This window comes from Lissotriton helveticus, chromosome 5_1 (genome assembly GCF_964261635.1).
Source record: "Lissotriton helveticus chromosome 5_1, aLisHel1.1, whole genome shotgun sequence".
Lineage (NCBI taxonomy): Eukaryota > Metazoa > Chordata > Amphibia > Caudata > Salamandridae > Lissotriton > Lissotriton helveticus.
The window spans coordinates 916,238,482-916,256,288 of record NC_136065.1 but is presented as its reverse complement, the minus strand read 5'-3'; the positions used below and the strand labels follow the sequence as shown (position 1 = coordinate 916,256,288).

The window sequence follows — 17,807 nt, the reverse complement described above, 5'->3', positions numbered from 1 at the left end:
ACCAAAGACGTTGTTCGTGATTTTATGTTGGATTGGTATACTACCAGCCAGGAATTAAAGAAGCAATAGCTCTAGGATGTACCTCCAGATTGATTTAGAGGAAGTGTTATTCTCTTTAAGTGCACATTTTGTATCCTCCTGGAACAGCTATGTGTCATTAATTCCACAAGTTGGAAATAGACAGCTGAACATCGCTACTGAAACCTTTAGTCTATACGAACTTTACAAGCCGTCGATACTTATCAACCAAGAACTCTGTGCGTTTTATAAATGACCATTGGGGCACATGTTAAACAGTAAGTCATCTCCATGTTCATGACAATGTCAACTAAAAATTAATGCAATAGCTTCTATTGTGAGTTCAGGTGCATCCAAGGTTGCATGTCCTGATGACTCGTGCAGATTTCAGCTTGTGGCAACTTAAAAGTATGCTCTTGGAGAAACAGTTGTACACCTTTCCAAATACTTAAGCTATAATGTCAACGTATAAGAGTGTTATGTAATTTAAATTACAGCACTCTGATGTTTATGAGTGTTATGGAGCAACAATCAAAGCAACCAATTATTGTAAATAGAGTTAGGTTTGCATTCTTTCTTAGGCACGGTTGGGCATTACAGAACATTTCTATCACAAACTCAGAATTACTGCTTGTTTTCAAGATGAAATATTAAGAGTTGATGCACTTTAAGGACAAATATCACAAAATATGAATAACCCATACTGAGGAATTAAATCTATTGAGAGGTGTAGCCTACCATAGATCAAGGCTACAGCTATAAAGAAGTATGGTTATAAAAGAGGAGCTTTATAAAAATGTTATATCAAACAGACATATCAATTTTATTTATCAAACCATTAAAACATGTTTCATGCTCACCCTTTATCTTTTGCATGTACATCAGCTCCATTTTCAAGAAGATATTCTACAACAGACACTCTGTTATAGCCAGCTGCAAAGTGAAGAGGTGTGGATTGACGTCCTTCGATATCCCTGCAGTTAACACTTTGAGCATTACATAGTTTCTATGGACAGGAAACATGAAACCAAATGTTTACAAACAGTTTGTAAAGGATTATACTTTAAAAATTTTGTACACATTATATTTCGCTTACATCAGTTATGTCTAAGATCAAACCTATGGAGGTCAATCTATGTGTTGGGAGGTGGGACATTTGGTAACTGACGGAGGGCAGCCGAGCAAAGTAAGGTCCTTTCCTTTTATCTAAACCAGAACCACGTTTCATAATAGGAACTTGGATCTGCATTTAAACTATTTTTTTGCCCGCATTTTGAAACACTCGATCACAAGTCCAGCCACAGCACTCCATTATACCATTCCATATTTTTACAACTACAGGGTTCTACAGGCCCCTCCACCCAGGCGGACCATGGGGCATATTACAGCTACTTAAAAAGTATGTTTTTTCATAAAGTGGTGTAATGTTATATGTTGCTTGTTATGTGTGTTAATAAGTGTGTCCAGTGAAACGAGTGTATTTACAATATGTTTTTAACAACATTCTATGAACAGAAACAGCAAAACCAGACACTGTTGGAACATTAACCACTGCCTATTGTTATTTATTTTAGGAGCACCAGGGCACTTATTGTTTTAATCTTCATAGGCACCAACTACATTGATCAGCCACTGCCTAAGACCGTGACCTGCAGTATGTACTAATATGCAATCTACTTTTTCTCCCACAATACAGATACTGCGGGTACAGCATTAACCGTATGTGTAAGTGAATTGCACATACAATAGATGTGCTTCCTACATTTTTTTCTATTTTTCACCTTGAATTTAGGTTTGAAACTTTTCAGTGAAAATCTAGCAATGTTAGCCAATGGGAGAAAATTCAGGTTATAGGTAAAGTACGTTCTTGTTACTTTTGTAATCCAGTACTGGGCTCCTAGGTCCAGCACTGGGGTCTCTACTTAAGACAGGTAAGTAATTACGTTTCAGTAGTAGGTACGATTTTTTAAGAATATTTCAAGTTTTCGAAAGCAGACAGAAGAAATTCCATAGAAAAGCAGACAATGGATTCATATGGAGAAAATTCAGGTTTTGATTACTTTTGCAGTTCAGTACTTGGCTTAAAGGTACAGTACTGGCTTCTCTCCTGATCACAGGTGAGTACTTCGGAATTCGTTATTCGGGTGATTTTAGATGAATATTTTAAAGTTTCAAAACTTCAGTCAAACCAGTCAATGTTATCCTATGGCAGGAAAGTGAGTCATTGGTTTTCAGGTGAGTACTAGACTGGTGAAGTTGAGATTCTGGGCATAGACTCAGTGGTCCCCCAGGGTCAGGTAGGTACAGTTGGTACACCCGCAGCGGCACAGGGGCGGCTGGGTGCAGAGGTAGTTATGCCCAATGTTATCCAATGAGAGGTAGGGGGACTTCTGTTGGTGGCTGCTGACTAGCAGGCCACGCGGCTGTGGGAGCTGGGCTCCTGGTCACTTGCTCAGGGCAAATGAGGAAGTAGGATAGGGTACAGGTTGCACTGCCAGGGGCACTCGGGCGGTTGGGTGCAGGGTGCTTTCGAGCCGTCAGGCGCTCAATGTTATTCAATGACTATCTTGAAAAGGGAACAAAGACTGCAGGCTCGGGTACGGAGGATCTTCTGGAGCGACCAACACTTCGAGGGGTAAGTTGGGATCTTGGAGGATAGGTAGGCACCCAGGAGTTGGGCACCGGGGGCTGCGGGGCGCCGGGGAGTCTTTTGAGGTCGGGAAATCTTACCCTCTGCTGGTCGCGGTCGTAGGGGTCCTTTGTCCTGAGGCTGCAGGCGTCGTCGGGGTCGTCGAGGAGGGTCCTTAGGGCACTGAATTCCAAGTCAGAATCGTCGGGGTATGTCCTCAGGGTCTTGATTCCCTCCAGCACAGGCCAGGCTTGGCGGGTGCAGAGTGTGCAGGGTTTGCGGTTCCGGGCTGATGCCAGGGCTTGTTACTTGATTTGAGCAGTACCACTGCTCGTGGGAGACCCAGGTAGTCAGTTACAAGGCAGTCAGGTCCTCCGGGGTTTTTGAGGTTGCTGACCACTGGAGATGCCGGGGTTTAACAGGAGCAGGTTCGAGGGTCGACAGGCTGGTAGGGCTGGGGCCAAATCAGTTGCTGTCTCCCTCTTTTTAGCAGCTACACGGCAGGTCTTCGTGTTCCTTGATCTTCTTTCTTGTTTCGTAATCTGGATCTGTGGAAAAAGGTTCAGGGTGCCACTAAATACTAAACTTGGGGGCGTTACAGGTAGAGCAAGGGGAGGGACCAATGGGTCCCTGTCCTGGGGTGGGTACACCCCCGAGACTGCTCCTCTCCTGTGGAAGGGGGGCAGGAGCCTAGCTGTGATTGGGCAGGGGCCCCCATCTTCAAGATGGCCGGGGCCCGGGGTCATACTTCACCTCGCCTCTCCCACCTGAGGGGTGGGGTTGGCAAAGGCTGGCACACCCCCCTTTCTGACGTAGGATTTCCCGCCAGTGTAGGGGTCAGAACTGGTGGGGGGCAGTTGTTGAGTACAGCAAGAGGTCTGGAGAAGCTCACAAAGGCGGAATGCCTTTGAAGCTTCCCCTGCCCATCCTGGGGAAGGAGGCTTGGCACCTCGTCCCAGGATGTGCATTGTTGCTGGCCCGCGGGAGCTCTCCACCCAGGGGTCCAGCAACATGTATGCTGTATGGCAGCCTAGGCAGCCTCTCCGACAAGACGTGGATTGTAGGTTTAGGTTTCAGGGGGCATCTCTAAGATGCCCTCTGTAGTTCATTTTACATTACATCCCACACTGGCATCAGTGTGGGTTTAATGTGCCGAGAAGTTTGATATCAAACTTGTCAGCCTTCAGTGTAGCCATTATGGAGCTGTGGAGTTCGTAATGACAATCTCCCAGCACCATATATTCTTAATGGCATCACTGCACTTAGTGTCCAGGAATGGCCCTGGGTTCTGTAGGGGCACAGGACTCATGCACCTGTGCCCACACCACTGGCATAGGGCACCCAGCTAGAGGGGTGGCTGATGTATGCCAGGGCAGTGGGTTTGTGGGCATGGCACACAGAGATGTTTGCCATGTCGACTCTTTGTTTAGTTCTGCACCAGGACACTCGGCCTGCAAAGGCAGTGTGTGTGTGTGTCAGGGTACAGTGCCCCTAAGGGTGGCACAATAAGTGCCGCAGCCCTTAGGGGTCTTCTCTGGTCACAATGCCCTGGGTACCTAGGGTACCATTTACTAGGGGCTGACAAGTGGCCAGAGATGCAAATTGGGTTTAGGCTTTAGTACAGTTTTTAGGGAAGGATCACAGGCCTTGGGTACCTGATTGTCAGGGCCCCCCAAGGAAAAGTGCATCAGGTAAAAAGTAGGGGGGTACTGCAACAGAAACTCACTTTCTCACAAACATCACCATAATACCGGCTGACAAAGGCGGCGAAATCGTCATACAGGACACACAAGTCTACCGGCAGGAATGTCTGAGATTACTTTCTGATGAAAGGAACTACAGACGTCTCAAAGAAGACCTGACTGAAAGACTCAGGATTGGGATTGCCAGCATGGTGGAGCAAGCGCTTGTCCAGGATTGGATAACCAAAAAAGAAGGAGATTTCATGAACAGCAAAAAAACGACAGTTCCTTACTTCTACACAATTCCTAATATACACAAGTCTTTAGAAAAACCACCAGGGCGACCAATAGTCTCAGGGATTGGATCCATTTTGGAACCGGATGCGTTCCTACGCCCAATAATACAATCAACCAACACCTACCTGAAGGATACTAAAGCAGTACTATGCCTACTGAAGGACCTCAGTTTTTACCCTATGAGTCACATCTTGATAGGGTTAGACGTGGAATGCTTATATACCAGCTTACCCCACAAAGAAACATTATATATCCTTGAAGAAACCTTATACGGATCAACCTGGCCCTACCACACACCACGGTACAAAAGGGGGTGGTGATGGACGGAGCATCTGAAGCAATCAAACACTCGCACCCAGTCAAAAGATCTGGGTTTGATCCATCACCGTTCTTTAGCCCACTCTGCCACCCCAGTTCAGACATGGCTATATGCAAATCAGTCTGACCCTGTGCCTCATGGGAACAGTCCAGCCCGAACTGCCAAGCCATGCCTTCCCTGGACCGGAAACAAGCTTCAGAGGACCGGTTTCTGGCATTCCAGCCGTCTTCAGCCCGGTTTGCTTGAATCTAGTGGCAAAGTGAGCAAGGGACTCACGTCTGAGCATACCCTGCCACACTTATGGCGGCCAAAGCGGTACAAAAGGGGGTGGCGATGGACGGAGCATCTGAACCAATCAAACACTCGCACCCAGTCAAAAGATCTGGGTTTGATCCATCACCACACACCACAACACGTGGTCCTCGAATGCTGTAAATGGGCACTAACAGAAAACTACTTCAAGTTTGAAGAACTACTGTTCAAACAACAACATGGTACGAGTATGGGAAGTCTTTTTGTGCTGAGTGTGGCAAGACTGTACGTCCACGACCTAAGTTTGGTGAGGTTGGATTTGGAGAGGCTGAAGGTGAGACTTAAGAATGTTTATTGTGAAGCCTAGTCTATGAAGTAGATGGACTGTCAATTGAGAGAACTGTTGACACTGAAGGTGGGTACTGGCTTTGATGAGCCAATCGTCCATGTATGGAAATACATAAAAGTTTAGTCAGCGCAGATGTGTTGCAACTACTGCCAAGCATTTTGTGAAAACAGGAAGTGCTGAGTTCCACCCGAATGGGAGAACTTTGAATTGGTAATTTTTGCCTGCTATGATGAAACTTAGGTATATTAGGTGTGCAGGGTGTATTGGTATATGAAAGTAGATGTCTTTTAGATCTAGTGTAGGCAAAGTCACCCTGCTGAAGGTATGGAATAACACCCTGTAGAAAAACCATATGGAAATGTTCTGAGAGGGTGTATTGGTTCAGGGGTCTGAGATCTAAGATTGGTCTTAGTGACCCGTCTTTTTGGGGAATGAGAAAAGACAGAGTATACCCATAGTGCGTGCTGTGCAAGTGAGACAGGTTCTATAGCCCCTTAGAGAAGGAGGGCTTTGACTTCTTGTTTGAGAAGTGTTACATTAACTTGCGACAACCTGTGGGAGCGAGGAGGAATATTGGGAGATATAGAAATGGGCTCCAGATAATAGCCATGTTGGATAATGGCTAGTATCCATTGGTCTGTGGTGATGGATTCCCATATTAGGTGGAAAAAGTGTCTGCCCCCGACAGGTGTGGATTGTTTGAGGGGGGAGGATCAGGTAGCTACTGCTTAGCAGTGGATGTTGCTCCACGTTTGGAGGCACCCCTGCCCCTTCCCTTGTTGTTTCTGCCTTTGAATGAACCTCCAAAGGAACCTTTACTGTAGGTGAACAGGCTTTGTTTTGGTGGGAGGGGAAGGAGTCTGAAGTGGTGGAGTTGTAGGCACCTCTGTAGCCTGGGCGACGAAAGGACCCCCCTGGAAGCTGTGGTCTAATATGCTCCCATGGCTTTAGCTGCATCAGTGTCCTTTTTCATTTTATCTAGTGAAGAGTCTATTTGTGGCCCAAAAAGACATATAGAGTACTGAACGTTGGACCCATGGTTTGAAACTAAAACACCTAAGCCATGCATGTTGTCCAAGGAGCATGGGGGTACTCACATTACTAGCAGATGTATCCGCAGCTTGTAGTTCACATCGGATGGAGTTGTTGTGGATGGCCTGACCTTCTGTGACAATTTGTTGTCCCCTTTTGCTGTGTTCCTCGGGGAGGTACTGCAGCAGTTCCTCCATCTCATGCTAATGTGCACTTTCATAACAGGCCAGAAGAGCTTGAGAATTGGCAATTCACCAATGATTAGTGGCCTGTGCTGCAACTCTTTCCCAGCAGCACCTATCCACTAACTTTCTAACGCGTCCACTGGTGGGGCCTGTGTTTGATCTCATGGTCACAGGTCCAAATTAAGGCGGGTCCACTCAAGATTTCATCCTTCTGCGGTCGATAACATGAGTACCACTGAGTTGGGTAACAAACACCGGTTATTCAGCACCTTGATACCCTTGGGTGATACTTGCGCTTTACAATTGCACGTTATTTTATGTTGGTGGGACTTGACCCCTGATGAAAAAAGTGGGCCAGAAGGGGCTGCCTGGTATTTGTTGTCTACCCATGGGTTGATTACTCTGGCAAGGACTGGCTCTTTTAAAATTGCTGTATGCTTCATCAATTACAGAAAGCATGGGTAAATATTAAATGTCTATTCGTGAAAGACAGGGTGTTAAATAAAAAAATCCTGTTCCATGGATCTTTGTGAAGCTCAACATTGTGGAATGCAGCTGTCCTTTCCAGGTCATTGCTAGAGGTGGAGTCTTCTGGAGAGGAGGGATGAGCAGGATATACATCTGGGTCGTTAGGGGGAAAGAGATCAGGGTTGTATGCATCCCATGGGTCTGTATCCCTTAATGGACCTTGTAACTCCCCATTATATGCACCTGGTGATCCTGGAGGTGTAGCATGAAGTGGGTCATGTGCTGGAGAAGTAAGAGGTGAAGAAGGGATCGAGATTGCTGTGGGGGAAGAGGAGGTGGTGGTGGTGGTGGTGGTGGTGGGGGCTGATGTGTAGGACTGGTGGCTCTGTCCATCTTCCTATTTTGAGGGATAGGGCTGTCCAGTGCTTCTTGGAAAGACAGTTTCCTTTTAGGTAGTGGAGGACCAATGATCTGCCCTGTACCTTCCTGGATCTGAAATTTTCATTGCTGAATGTTCATTTGCTTGAGAATGGGTTCAACAGGACACAGAAGCAGTCGGTCTTCTTCTCGGTTGCTGCGTGAAATAGGGCTGCTGGTGCTAGATAGGGCTGGTGCTGTTGGTAGGCAGGCCAAAAGGGCTGCTAGTAGTATTGTGGTCGATACCTCCGGTATCCTCTACGATATGAATATGCTCCTTGACCACGAGCTCTGTGAAAGGGTTTTTCATGAAACTGAACATTTCCTAGGGACCTAGGTGTCTCAGTATCTGCTTGGATTGCCTGTAGGGCATCATTGACATGTTTACCAAATAGAGTATCAGTCGAAGGGCATATATAAGATTTTGGTTGAACGTCCAGTCTGTATGATGTAGCATTGAGCCAGCCCTGGCGTCTAAGTATAGCTGATCCTGCTAATTGCAGTAATCCTAAGGAGGCAATGTCCCTTGCACAGTCGATGATCCCTGATGACGACCTTTCCCCTTCACGTAAAATCTTGGTAGCCGCTGATTTTCAGTCTTCCGGCAAGAAATCCAGGTATGTGGCGATGTCCAACCACATCTGGCGATCATATCTTCCCAGAACAGCCAGAAAATTTGCTGCACGAACATTGGTACCTAACATTACCGAAAATCTCTTCCCAAAATTATCGAGACACCTGCCCTCTCTGTCAGGCGGAGTAGAGATTGGGATGGGAGATTTTCAGATCAGCGTTGTGCAGCCTGGGTAAGTCACCAAATCTTGTTTCTTATGTCCTATAAGACAAGAATGCGAGACTTCTGGTGCCTTCTATTTCTTATTTCTAGGAAGAACTGCAGTGACAATAGCTGGTGTCTTCATTATTTTCACTCCTTCCCCCCACATTTAGTCCACTATAAGTATTGGCCTCTCCGTTTTTCTGGACTGTTCTTTAAAAATCGTACAGAAAGTAGTCAGACTGCTCAACAGTGACTGGCAGTTGGAAACGCTTGGCTGCTCTTTCCATGAGTGTGTGAATTCCACCAATATCCTCCGGTGGAGACTCCACTGGTTGCGGTCCTGGGGGTGAAGGTGGAGGAATAGGATAATAGGCCCATTCATTGGTGTCAGTTTGACTGTCTGGGATTTCACCTTCCTCCCTATCAGCATTGTCATCAGCATCGTCATCATCTTCATTGTTCCTTCTCCTTTCTCTCAGCCACGTCCTGAAACGGCCTTCCCCTCCACTTGCAAACCACACCCCCACTGGAAGACTTCACAAAGTATCTCATGACATGGCTGTTAAACCAAAGCTCACAGAACCCCAGCCCCTGTAATCCCCTGGGGTTACATGTTGCGCTATACAAGAACTGATGTACGAGTTACTTACCTTCGGTAACGATGTATCTGGTAGAGACTATTCTAGCTGCAGATTCCTACACGTAGAATTATCCCCAGGCGTGAGACTGAATCCGGAAACTTTTTGCCACAGCATCCCTGCGCGCCGGGGGGCGGAGAGAAATCACACGACTCTGCCCAGGTGTCGTCCGCACACGTGACGTCAGCGAGGTCACATAAGCCCCACCCCGGCGCGCCTACGTCAGTTTTCTTCGGAGAACTTTACCGCACCACAAGTGGGGCCACCAGACAAAAAACTGTGGGAGCGTGGGAACAGTGTGCGAAAGAGTATACAAAAACGGAAGACCTCATAGGAAACAGAGCAACACCGCAGTGTCCAAGGGCAGGAGAGAAAGACGAACAGAGCAGAGCCCTGAGCAACCACCCTGCCAATACATAGACAGCCACCCCCCCCCCACTCTCCCTCGGAGACAGGAAACATGCGTAAAAAATCATGACACATGTAGCAGGCCTACAACCCACACCCCGAAACAAGCAAGGGAGACAGTCCCAACAGGCAGGAACAACCAGCCTCCAACCACCCAGCATAGAGGCCAACCACCCCCTAAGAAACAGGGGTAAGGACGACCAAAGGACCCCAACTCAGAGAGGCAGAGGGGCCAGGACCCTTAACAGGAAGAGGAAGAGGAAGGAACGGAGGGTAGAGATTGGAGGTAAACCTCCCCAACCTGGAGCAGCCAGAGCAGCGGGGCATAGGAGCACCAGAACCCCAACTTCCTAGAACCAAGAAGAGGGAAGAACAGCAACCAGACAGAGCCCCCGTCAAGAGTAAAAGAAGGTACTCACAGAGGACATAGCCCCCCACCGGGAGGAGAATACCGAAGACCAGCCCAAGGGTCCTCGAAAAACAGGGAGGAAGGGCGGGCCATGAAGGAATCTGCGGCTAGAATTGTCTCTACCAGATACATTGTTACAGAAGGTAAGTAACTCGTACATCTGATAGAGACTACTAGCCGCAGATTCCTTCACGTAGAATAGATACCCTAGCAATACCCACAGGGAAGGAGGGTCTGCGAAAGGACCCCACCAGTCTGGACAGGGGCCCTGAGGGGACCAGACCTGTAGACCAGGGATGTAATCTCGTCCCTACCAGGCGAGAGGACCCCCACAAGTTAAACACCAGCAACCCCAAGAGGGATGTAGGAGGAAGGAAGAAGAGTGAAGGGGCCCACAAACTCCCTACAGAGGGACCAAGGGCAAGGCCGGGGAGGCCGAATCACTCCACCCCTAAGGCAACAGAACTTCCACCTAACGCCAAGACAGGCAGAGGAACAAGGAGGGCCTAGAGGGCCCAAGGAAAGCCAAGGAAAAGAACACGCCCACCCAGAAGGAAGGCAACCGGCCAGCCAGAACAGCAGCCTAAGCATAAGCCGCCAGAAGCAAGAAGGACACAGAAGCATCCCAGCTCTCAGCACAAGAGCAGGAAGGAGAGTGATGCCCGGACCCACCACTGCAAGGGTGACACACACAACCTCAAGAAGCAATAGCAACATACAGATACGCCATGGAGAACAGGCACCGAAGGCAACCAGCACTCCCCAGCAGAATAGGTTACCGTAAGTCCCAAGACACGGGTACCCTCTTTGGAATAACTTCTACAGCAGAGGAGAAAGCAAAAGCGTCACAGGGAAAAAAACAGCTCTGCAGAAGGCTTGACATCAGCCCAAAGACAAACAGAAGGCCTAATCTCCGGGCCAAGTCTGTGTAACAATTCCTGCAAAAACACACACACAGGCAACAAGGGCCGTCCAGCAGCCAACAATGCCAAAGTCCCAGCAAGGAGGACTCAATGGCCAGCAAACACCCCCTACAGCAAGGGCATCCAAAAGGCCCAAACCCAGCTCAACTCATCAGTCACTGAGGAGGGGGAAGGAGGAAGAGGAGAAGAAAAAGGCAGAGAAGAATAAAACTGAGGAGGAGGAGGACGGAGCCCCGACAGGAACCTCTGGATGGCAGAGTCAGCGGGGGCATGGAACAACAGGCTGCCATCAAATGGAAGATCAATGAGCAGCTCCCGAATATTTTCAGGGAACACGCAGTCCCGAAGACAAGCATGGTGACGGAGGGCGACTGAGGAAGTCATGGCCCGGCCCAGCACCTCCGAGATGTCCGGAGCGGAGAATAACCGCTGCTAGCTCCCCGCCATCCAAAGCATGATGCCCTAAGTCCAACTGAATAGCCTCCTGGGAACCCGCAGATCCCAAGTCCCACAAACAAGAGGAGGCCCTTGCCAATACACACAAGGTGCTAAGGGCCCTCAGGGCAGCACTGGTCGAGGCAAACATGTTGCACCCCCAAGTGTCCAGCCAGCGGCCCTCCTGGGACGGCAGAGTCAACAGTGGCGGCAGGGAGGGAAAAACGGTCCGCAAAAGTGGACTGGCAGCAGAGGGGTGGAGGGAGAGGCACGCCGGGTCACGCGGTGCCGGAAGGTGTCGGTGCAGAAGGTGTTGAAACACCGGATGCCTCCAAGCCCCAGTCAGGGAAAAAAGGAGCGAACCCTCAAAGGGGAGCAAGATCTCCCTCCCACCAGAGCCCTGGTGGAGAACCTCCAAGAGAGGGTCCGCCGGGAAATGAGCAAACGGGTCCCCCATGCGCAGAATGCCCACAGCCGTGGACACCACGAGAGCAAAGGACGCACCCGCGTCCATAGGGCCCTACGGAGAGGTAAGCAGTTCCTCCGTAGGTGACGGCTGCAGACTAAGGCGGCCGTCCACAAAGCCAAGCAGGACGGGCAAAGGCCAGACCTGGAAGCCAAGAGACTCTGAAGAATGGGGCACCTGTCGCTCCTCCGACGAGCACCTAAGCCTCAGAAAAGGCAGGGGCCACCCATCGAAGTCGCCGGCGAAAAAGACACCACACGGCGGCCAGTCTCCAGGGAAGAGTATACCAATATGCAGCTTGCCTCCGGAGAAGATGGAGCATCCGAAGACGAATCCGCAGCGCGACCTCTGCGTGGAGCCCTAGAGTCCGCACCCTGAGGCAGGACGCCAGCACTATCCAGCACCGAAGGAGACGCCGAATAGGGCTCCTCCAAGTCGCCCCGTGCCAGGGACCGGAGTGGAGCTGAAGTGGCCAAGGGGCGGTGCCGAAACAGCGCAGACTCGACCTCCGTCGAGGCAGCCGCCCACGTGGAGGTACGAGAGGGACCGGGGAAGTGACAGGAAGCCCTCCACCAGCCTCGGCCCAGAATGTTGCGGAGGCGGTCCGGCGACCCATGCGGCGCCGCCAGGGACAAATCAACCTCAGACTCACCCTCCGACGAGGCAGCCGCCCACGAGGAGGGACGAGAAGGGCCCGGAGGGGGACGAGGAGTCCCCACTCCACCTCGACCCAGAGTGGGACGAGGAGAGGTCACCAACCCCTGTGGCGCTGCCCAAAGCAGGCACCGGCGCCATGGCGGCGTCAGCTCAGCCTTGGACGAGGACTTCACCTGCCCAGAGGGACGATCAGGGCTCGGGGATGAGACAAGAGCCCCGGCGACCTCCCTTGACACCTGCGGGACTCCCGCGGGAGTTTGCGGCGAGGCAGAGGCACCTTGGCCTGAAGGAGGGACCCCAGAGGGGCCGCACCCGAACAGCCCCACATCCTCCAAGCCTGGATCCACACCAGTCGGCGCCAAGGCCATAGTCGGCGGCACCGTGGTGGGCCCCGCGCGAGGCAAGGGATACGCCGACGCCCCATGAGGGGAAGGAGGAGGAGACGCCAGCGAGGCCTGCAAAGCCGCTGCGTCTGTCTCAATATGGACTCTCAACGCCCCAGCACTGGGAAATGGTGGATAGGAGGCCAACGCGCGGGGCCGCATCACCCGCGGGGAGTCCACGCCCCAGAGAGGCCGAACGCCAGCCCCCGTGGACAAACTGCGACACTTACCCACCGGGGAGCGACGCTCTTGCAACATCGGAAAAGGGCGAGGACGAAGACCACGGCTGTATCTGAAGCCGTCCGCCGAGGCTGATCGAGATGAGGAGGTCGACCTGGCGAGACGCGCCGATAGAAGTTTTATGCAGCGCTCCCGCCTCAACTTCGGCTTCAACTGTTGGGACGCCTCACTCAGTGGTGCTGTGATCCTCCCCCAAACACCACATACAAATGAGATGAGGGTCCGTCGCCGACATAAGACGCCCACACGACGTGCACGTTTTGAAGCCCGAAGGCATTCGCACACTGTTCCATCAAGACAGAAGACAATGCAAAAATAATTCCACCAGTGCACATCCCTGTTTGTTACTTCTCTCCAGTTGAGTCGTAATACAATCACTTTGATAGATCAATTTCTTTCAAATCCACACAGATAGTCAAATAGTACACAGTCCATCAATCTTTCAAATTCCTCTTTATTGATTATTTTTCTTGCCACATCGTCACAGCCGACGCGCGTTTCGCCCTCCACGGGCTTTTTCAAGGCAAAACAAAGTAGAATGGTGAGTGGCGTAATCTCGTGTAAATCAATAAAAGATATAAAAAATCCTTTTCTTATTTCTCCTTAGAGCCTTTCAATAGTAGATGTAATAGTTATCCCTTATAGTACTAGTGCTTTTAAGTCCAATCCTCATTCAGTCGTCCATGAATTAATCAAATGTTAAAGGAGCCATGATAAGTTCCATCGCCATTGCGAAGCCGGTCGCGTCTATGCAAGGCGTCTCCCTTCCGCGTTAGTCTTGCCGGAAGACAGAAGACAATGGTGAGGAAAAAAGGGCCCCAAACAGGCAAGACAATATCCGCGTTGAATAAATGAATGAATTAATTAATGAATTTATTTGTAAAGCGCTACGTTCACTCCAAGGAGCATCTTGGCGCTGTAAAACAGAGGATCAAAACAGGAGTGAAATTAGGGCATACGAGTAAAACCTAGAACTCTTATCTAGTGTCATATGAGAGAAAACACAGTACTGTCTGGAGTAGCGAACATCCAAGTTTTTAGGAGCTTCCTGAAGAGACGTTCTGATTTAGCTTGTCTCAGCTATAATGGTAGACTGTTCCAGGCTCTTGTTCCTAGAACAGCTATGGTTTTCCTCCCTTTGTTTTCAGTCTGTAGCTGGGAACAGCCAAATAATTTCCCGATGATGATCGCAGAAGACGTTGTGTTGTGTATGGGCGGATTCTGGACAGGAGATATGTTGGACCTGATGATTTTGCTGCTTTATAAATGATCATTAGTACTTTAAACAGAATTATTTTGTGGATCGGTAGCCAATGTAGTCTTTGAAGTGCTTCTCTAGAGGAAAATCCTCCCATTAATCTAAGCACCAGCCTGGCCGCTGCGTTCTGTACTACCTGTAGCCTTTTTGTCGTCAATTTATTTGCTCCTGCATATAGACTGTTGCAGTAGCCCAGTCGCGAAATAACTAAGGCCACTGCAACTGTTTTCCTAGCATTTAGGGGCATTAGGTCCAGAAACTTCCTCAGGATTTTTATGGCATCGAAGCACATGCCTGCCACTGCTAAAGCTTGGCTGTGAAAGGATAGGGAATGGTCAAACTTGATCCCAAAGTTACATGCAGTGTCTGCAGTATTTGGCGGTGGAACCATGTTTTCAGGCCACCATAGACTGGGCGTAAAGAGGTTTGTTCTCCCGAAAAGCAGGATTTTGTTTTTTTGGCTGTTATATTTTAGATGGTTAAGATTCATCCAATTCATGACAGCTGTTAAGCAATGATAACATTTTTCTTCAGGTATTGAAGAGTTTTTATCCAGAGTAAGGATGATCTGGGTGTCACCAGCATAGGTGATAGCTTCGACATCAAATGAGTCTATCAAGCCGAGCAGTGGGGTCATGTAAAGATTAAAAAGCGTTGGGCTTAGGGAAGAGCACAGGGGGACCCTCGATAGAAGCTGTTTTTCCATGGACTTGACCGAGGGTAACTATGTTGCGTCTATTTTCTAAAAAAGAGGAAAACAGGCTGGCGCCTTATTGGTGACGCCACTGGTTAGGAGTCTGTTAAGTAAAATGGCGTGAGAAATCGCGTCAAACGCGGCAGACAAGTCCAACAGAACCAGAACTGCATCCTTGCCCTGATCTAAGGCAAGCTTTAATATTTCTGTAGTGTGAAGCAGCACTGATTCTCTTGAATGGCCAGGTCTGAAACCTTATTGCTTTGGATGAAGTATGTTTTCTTTCTACAGGAAGTCGTTGAGTTGTGAGTTAGCCAATTTTCCACTAATTTAGTCAGCCAAGGTAACAATGAGATTGGTCTGAGATTGGATAAGTGTGGCCGGATCCACGTTTTTCTTTTTTTGGAGGGGTTTTACTGCCGCAATCTTCCAATTGTCTGGTACATTGGAGGTTTCAAAAGATGAATTAATTATTTGATTAATGGGCGGATTGATAATGTCTACAAGTAACTGAAGTACTCTAGGAGGACAGGGATCAAAAGGGGAGCCCGATTTGCAGGCCAGAATAGCTTGTCTCGATTGATCCATGCTGATCTCTGGGAAGCAGGGGAATGTCCCTGTGGTCCTTAACCTCATCAATGCTACAGCAATTCCCCCTGAGTGCTGTTACTCATGATTTCCCATTGTTCATGACGAGCTCAGCTCGTCATGAGCACACGAGCAGTGTACTGCATGACGAGCTGAGCTCGTCATGAGCATGGAAGGGGTTAAGGGACCAGGCTGATTTGTGTGAGGGCTGATATCAGGGAAGTCCTTCCTTAAATCAATGATTTTATTTTCAAAATAATCAGCAATTTGTTTCACACAAATCCTGTGAGGGTGGTCAAGTATTTTGGGTTTTGTGTAGGCTTGAACAATATTGAAAATGGTTTTTTGATTCTCTCCTGCTTGATTGATTTGATTGGAGTAGAATGTCTTTTTTTTCAATTTAATATTAAGATGGTACTGTCTAAGGTTTGTTTTAAAAGGGATCAGATCAGCCAATTCATAACTTCTCCTCCAAATTTTTTCCAGTTTCCTGCAGTTACCTTGTAACTCCTTTAGTTAAGGGGAGAACCAGTGGGCTTGTTTTTTCCTATTAGACTGGGATTTTTTGGTGCATACAACTGGTGCTAAGTTATCAGCCAAAGACGTCAGCCACACATTATGCTTGTCATTGACAATAGAGGTGATGACCGTAAAGGTGGGTTTGCTTGGGATGTTCCAGCATCCTATTCCGTAATTATGTGTCCTGCTCATAATGATCTGCACAGACTCAAAAACCTCAACTTTGTACAAAAGATCCAAGTTTTGCACTATGAATGGTATCTTGAATGTCTTGTATCCAACTATCTGGTCCAAATAGTCTAATAAAGATTAATTGTTCTGTGGCACATGGCTAGTCTTGCATCTTCTGCACACAGCTCTGAAGTAACACCAAAGAGCTCACACTGAAAGCATGGATAAAAGAATTACACAAAAGGGTACTGGTGAACATTCAAAACAAAAGATCTAAGGAAAATGTCGGAAACTCAATTTCCTATCAAAAACATAGTCATATACTGAACACCAAAATATTTAAATTGAGAGATGCACTCTTTTATATCATTGTTGTAGCTGTAAATGCTAGTCTTTATTTCCCCTTCCACCAGTCCTTTTTTTCATTTCTCCTTTTAAATCAAATACCATGGCAGAATAGGTTTCAATTTGAGTGCTCAAATTACTTTATTCCACTTATATTCAGCAGTGATTGGAGGACCTACTGTTAATTTCTTTTCCAAATATAAAATGTATTTAAATGCCAGCTGTGATATTAATGGTTCAGAAAGCAAAGCCCGATAAAAGAATCGGTTCAGAAAGAATTTGTTTACTAGTTACACATAATGATGAATCCATAAACGTAGAAAGAGCAGATGCAAAAACAAACGAAGGCACTTACTTTTACCACTTCGAGGTCACCAATTTTGGCAGATTCCAGCAAATGTTTATCATTATCTGACATGCATGACACAACACCTGCTGTTGGAGGGGGAAAAAAAAGTAACATTAAAATCAACATGAAACAAGCATTGAAAATGCAATAGGTCTCACCTTTGATTAAGTTAAAGCCATTTGCTTTGCTAATGGTATTGTATAGCAAAACAAAAGGCTTTAACTTTAAAAGATAAGAAGTTAGAAGGGATGGATCAGGTTGGACAAAGCGGTGTGGATATTTGTGAGGTTGTTTAAGAAGAAAAGAAGGTTTGAAGAAAAGCTGGTAGGGCTAGGTAAGGGTGAGTAAGATCAGGATACAGGTGGTGAGGTTGGAAAAAAGCTGACTGTGTGTGGGAGGAGAAGATGACGCTAGAGATGGGTGATGTGTGACTTGGGAGCATAGATGCCTATGGTGGGGTAACACAGAGGCCAGGCTAGAGGAGGTAGAGTATATTTGTATCTAAGATGGGTGAGGTTGGTGACGATGTTGGTTTTGAAGGGTAGGTTGATAATGAGGGTGGAACTAAAGGGTGAGGTTGTGTAAGATGGTGGGAGGGATGGGAGAGATTGTGATTGATGGTGGGCGGCATGGGAGCGGTTGGTTAAGGTGTTGGAAGGAACTGTGAGGCTGGATATGTTTTGGACAAGTGCAGGAAGGTTAGATAAGCTAGTGGGAGCGACGGATGAGGTCAGGTTAGATGCCTGTAAGGATGACTGGAAATGGGTAAGGTAGCAGTAGGAAAGGTTGTGGTGGGGTATGAATTTGGTATGGATGGCATAAGATTAGCTAAAATGGTAGTCGAGATAGGCGGGTCAGATAAGATGGTGCTAGGTTACTACCGTGGTTGGGTAGGTTT

General features: G+C 48.1%; 1 protein-coding gene across 1 annotated transcript in view; it reads right to left on the bottom strand.

Annotated features, from left to right (window-relative positions):
• The window catches only part of LOC144752569 (poly [ADP-ribose] polymerase tankyrase-2-like), a 446,314-nt gene that overhangs the window by 376,181 nt on the left and 52,326 nt on the right, over positions 1-17,807 (bottom strand). The window contains exons 5-6 of the mRNA XM_078640458.1: positions 16,916-16,995; positions 879-1,024 (exon numbers count right to left, since the gene is read on the bottom strand). Of these exons, the coding sequence (XP_078496584.1) occupies positions 879-1,024; positions 16,916-16,995 (226 nt within the window). The remainder of the gene's footprint in view (positions 1-878; positions 1,025-16,915; positions 16,996-17,807) is intronic.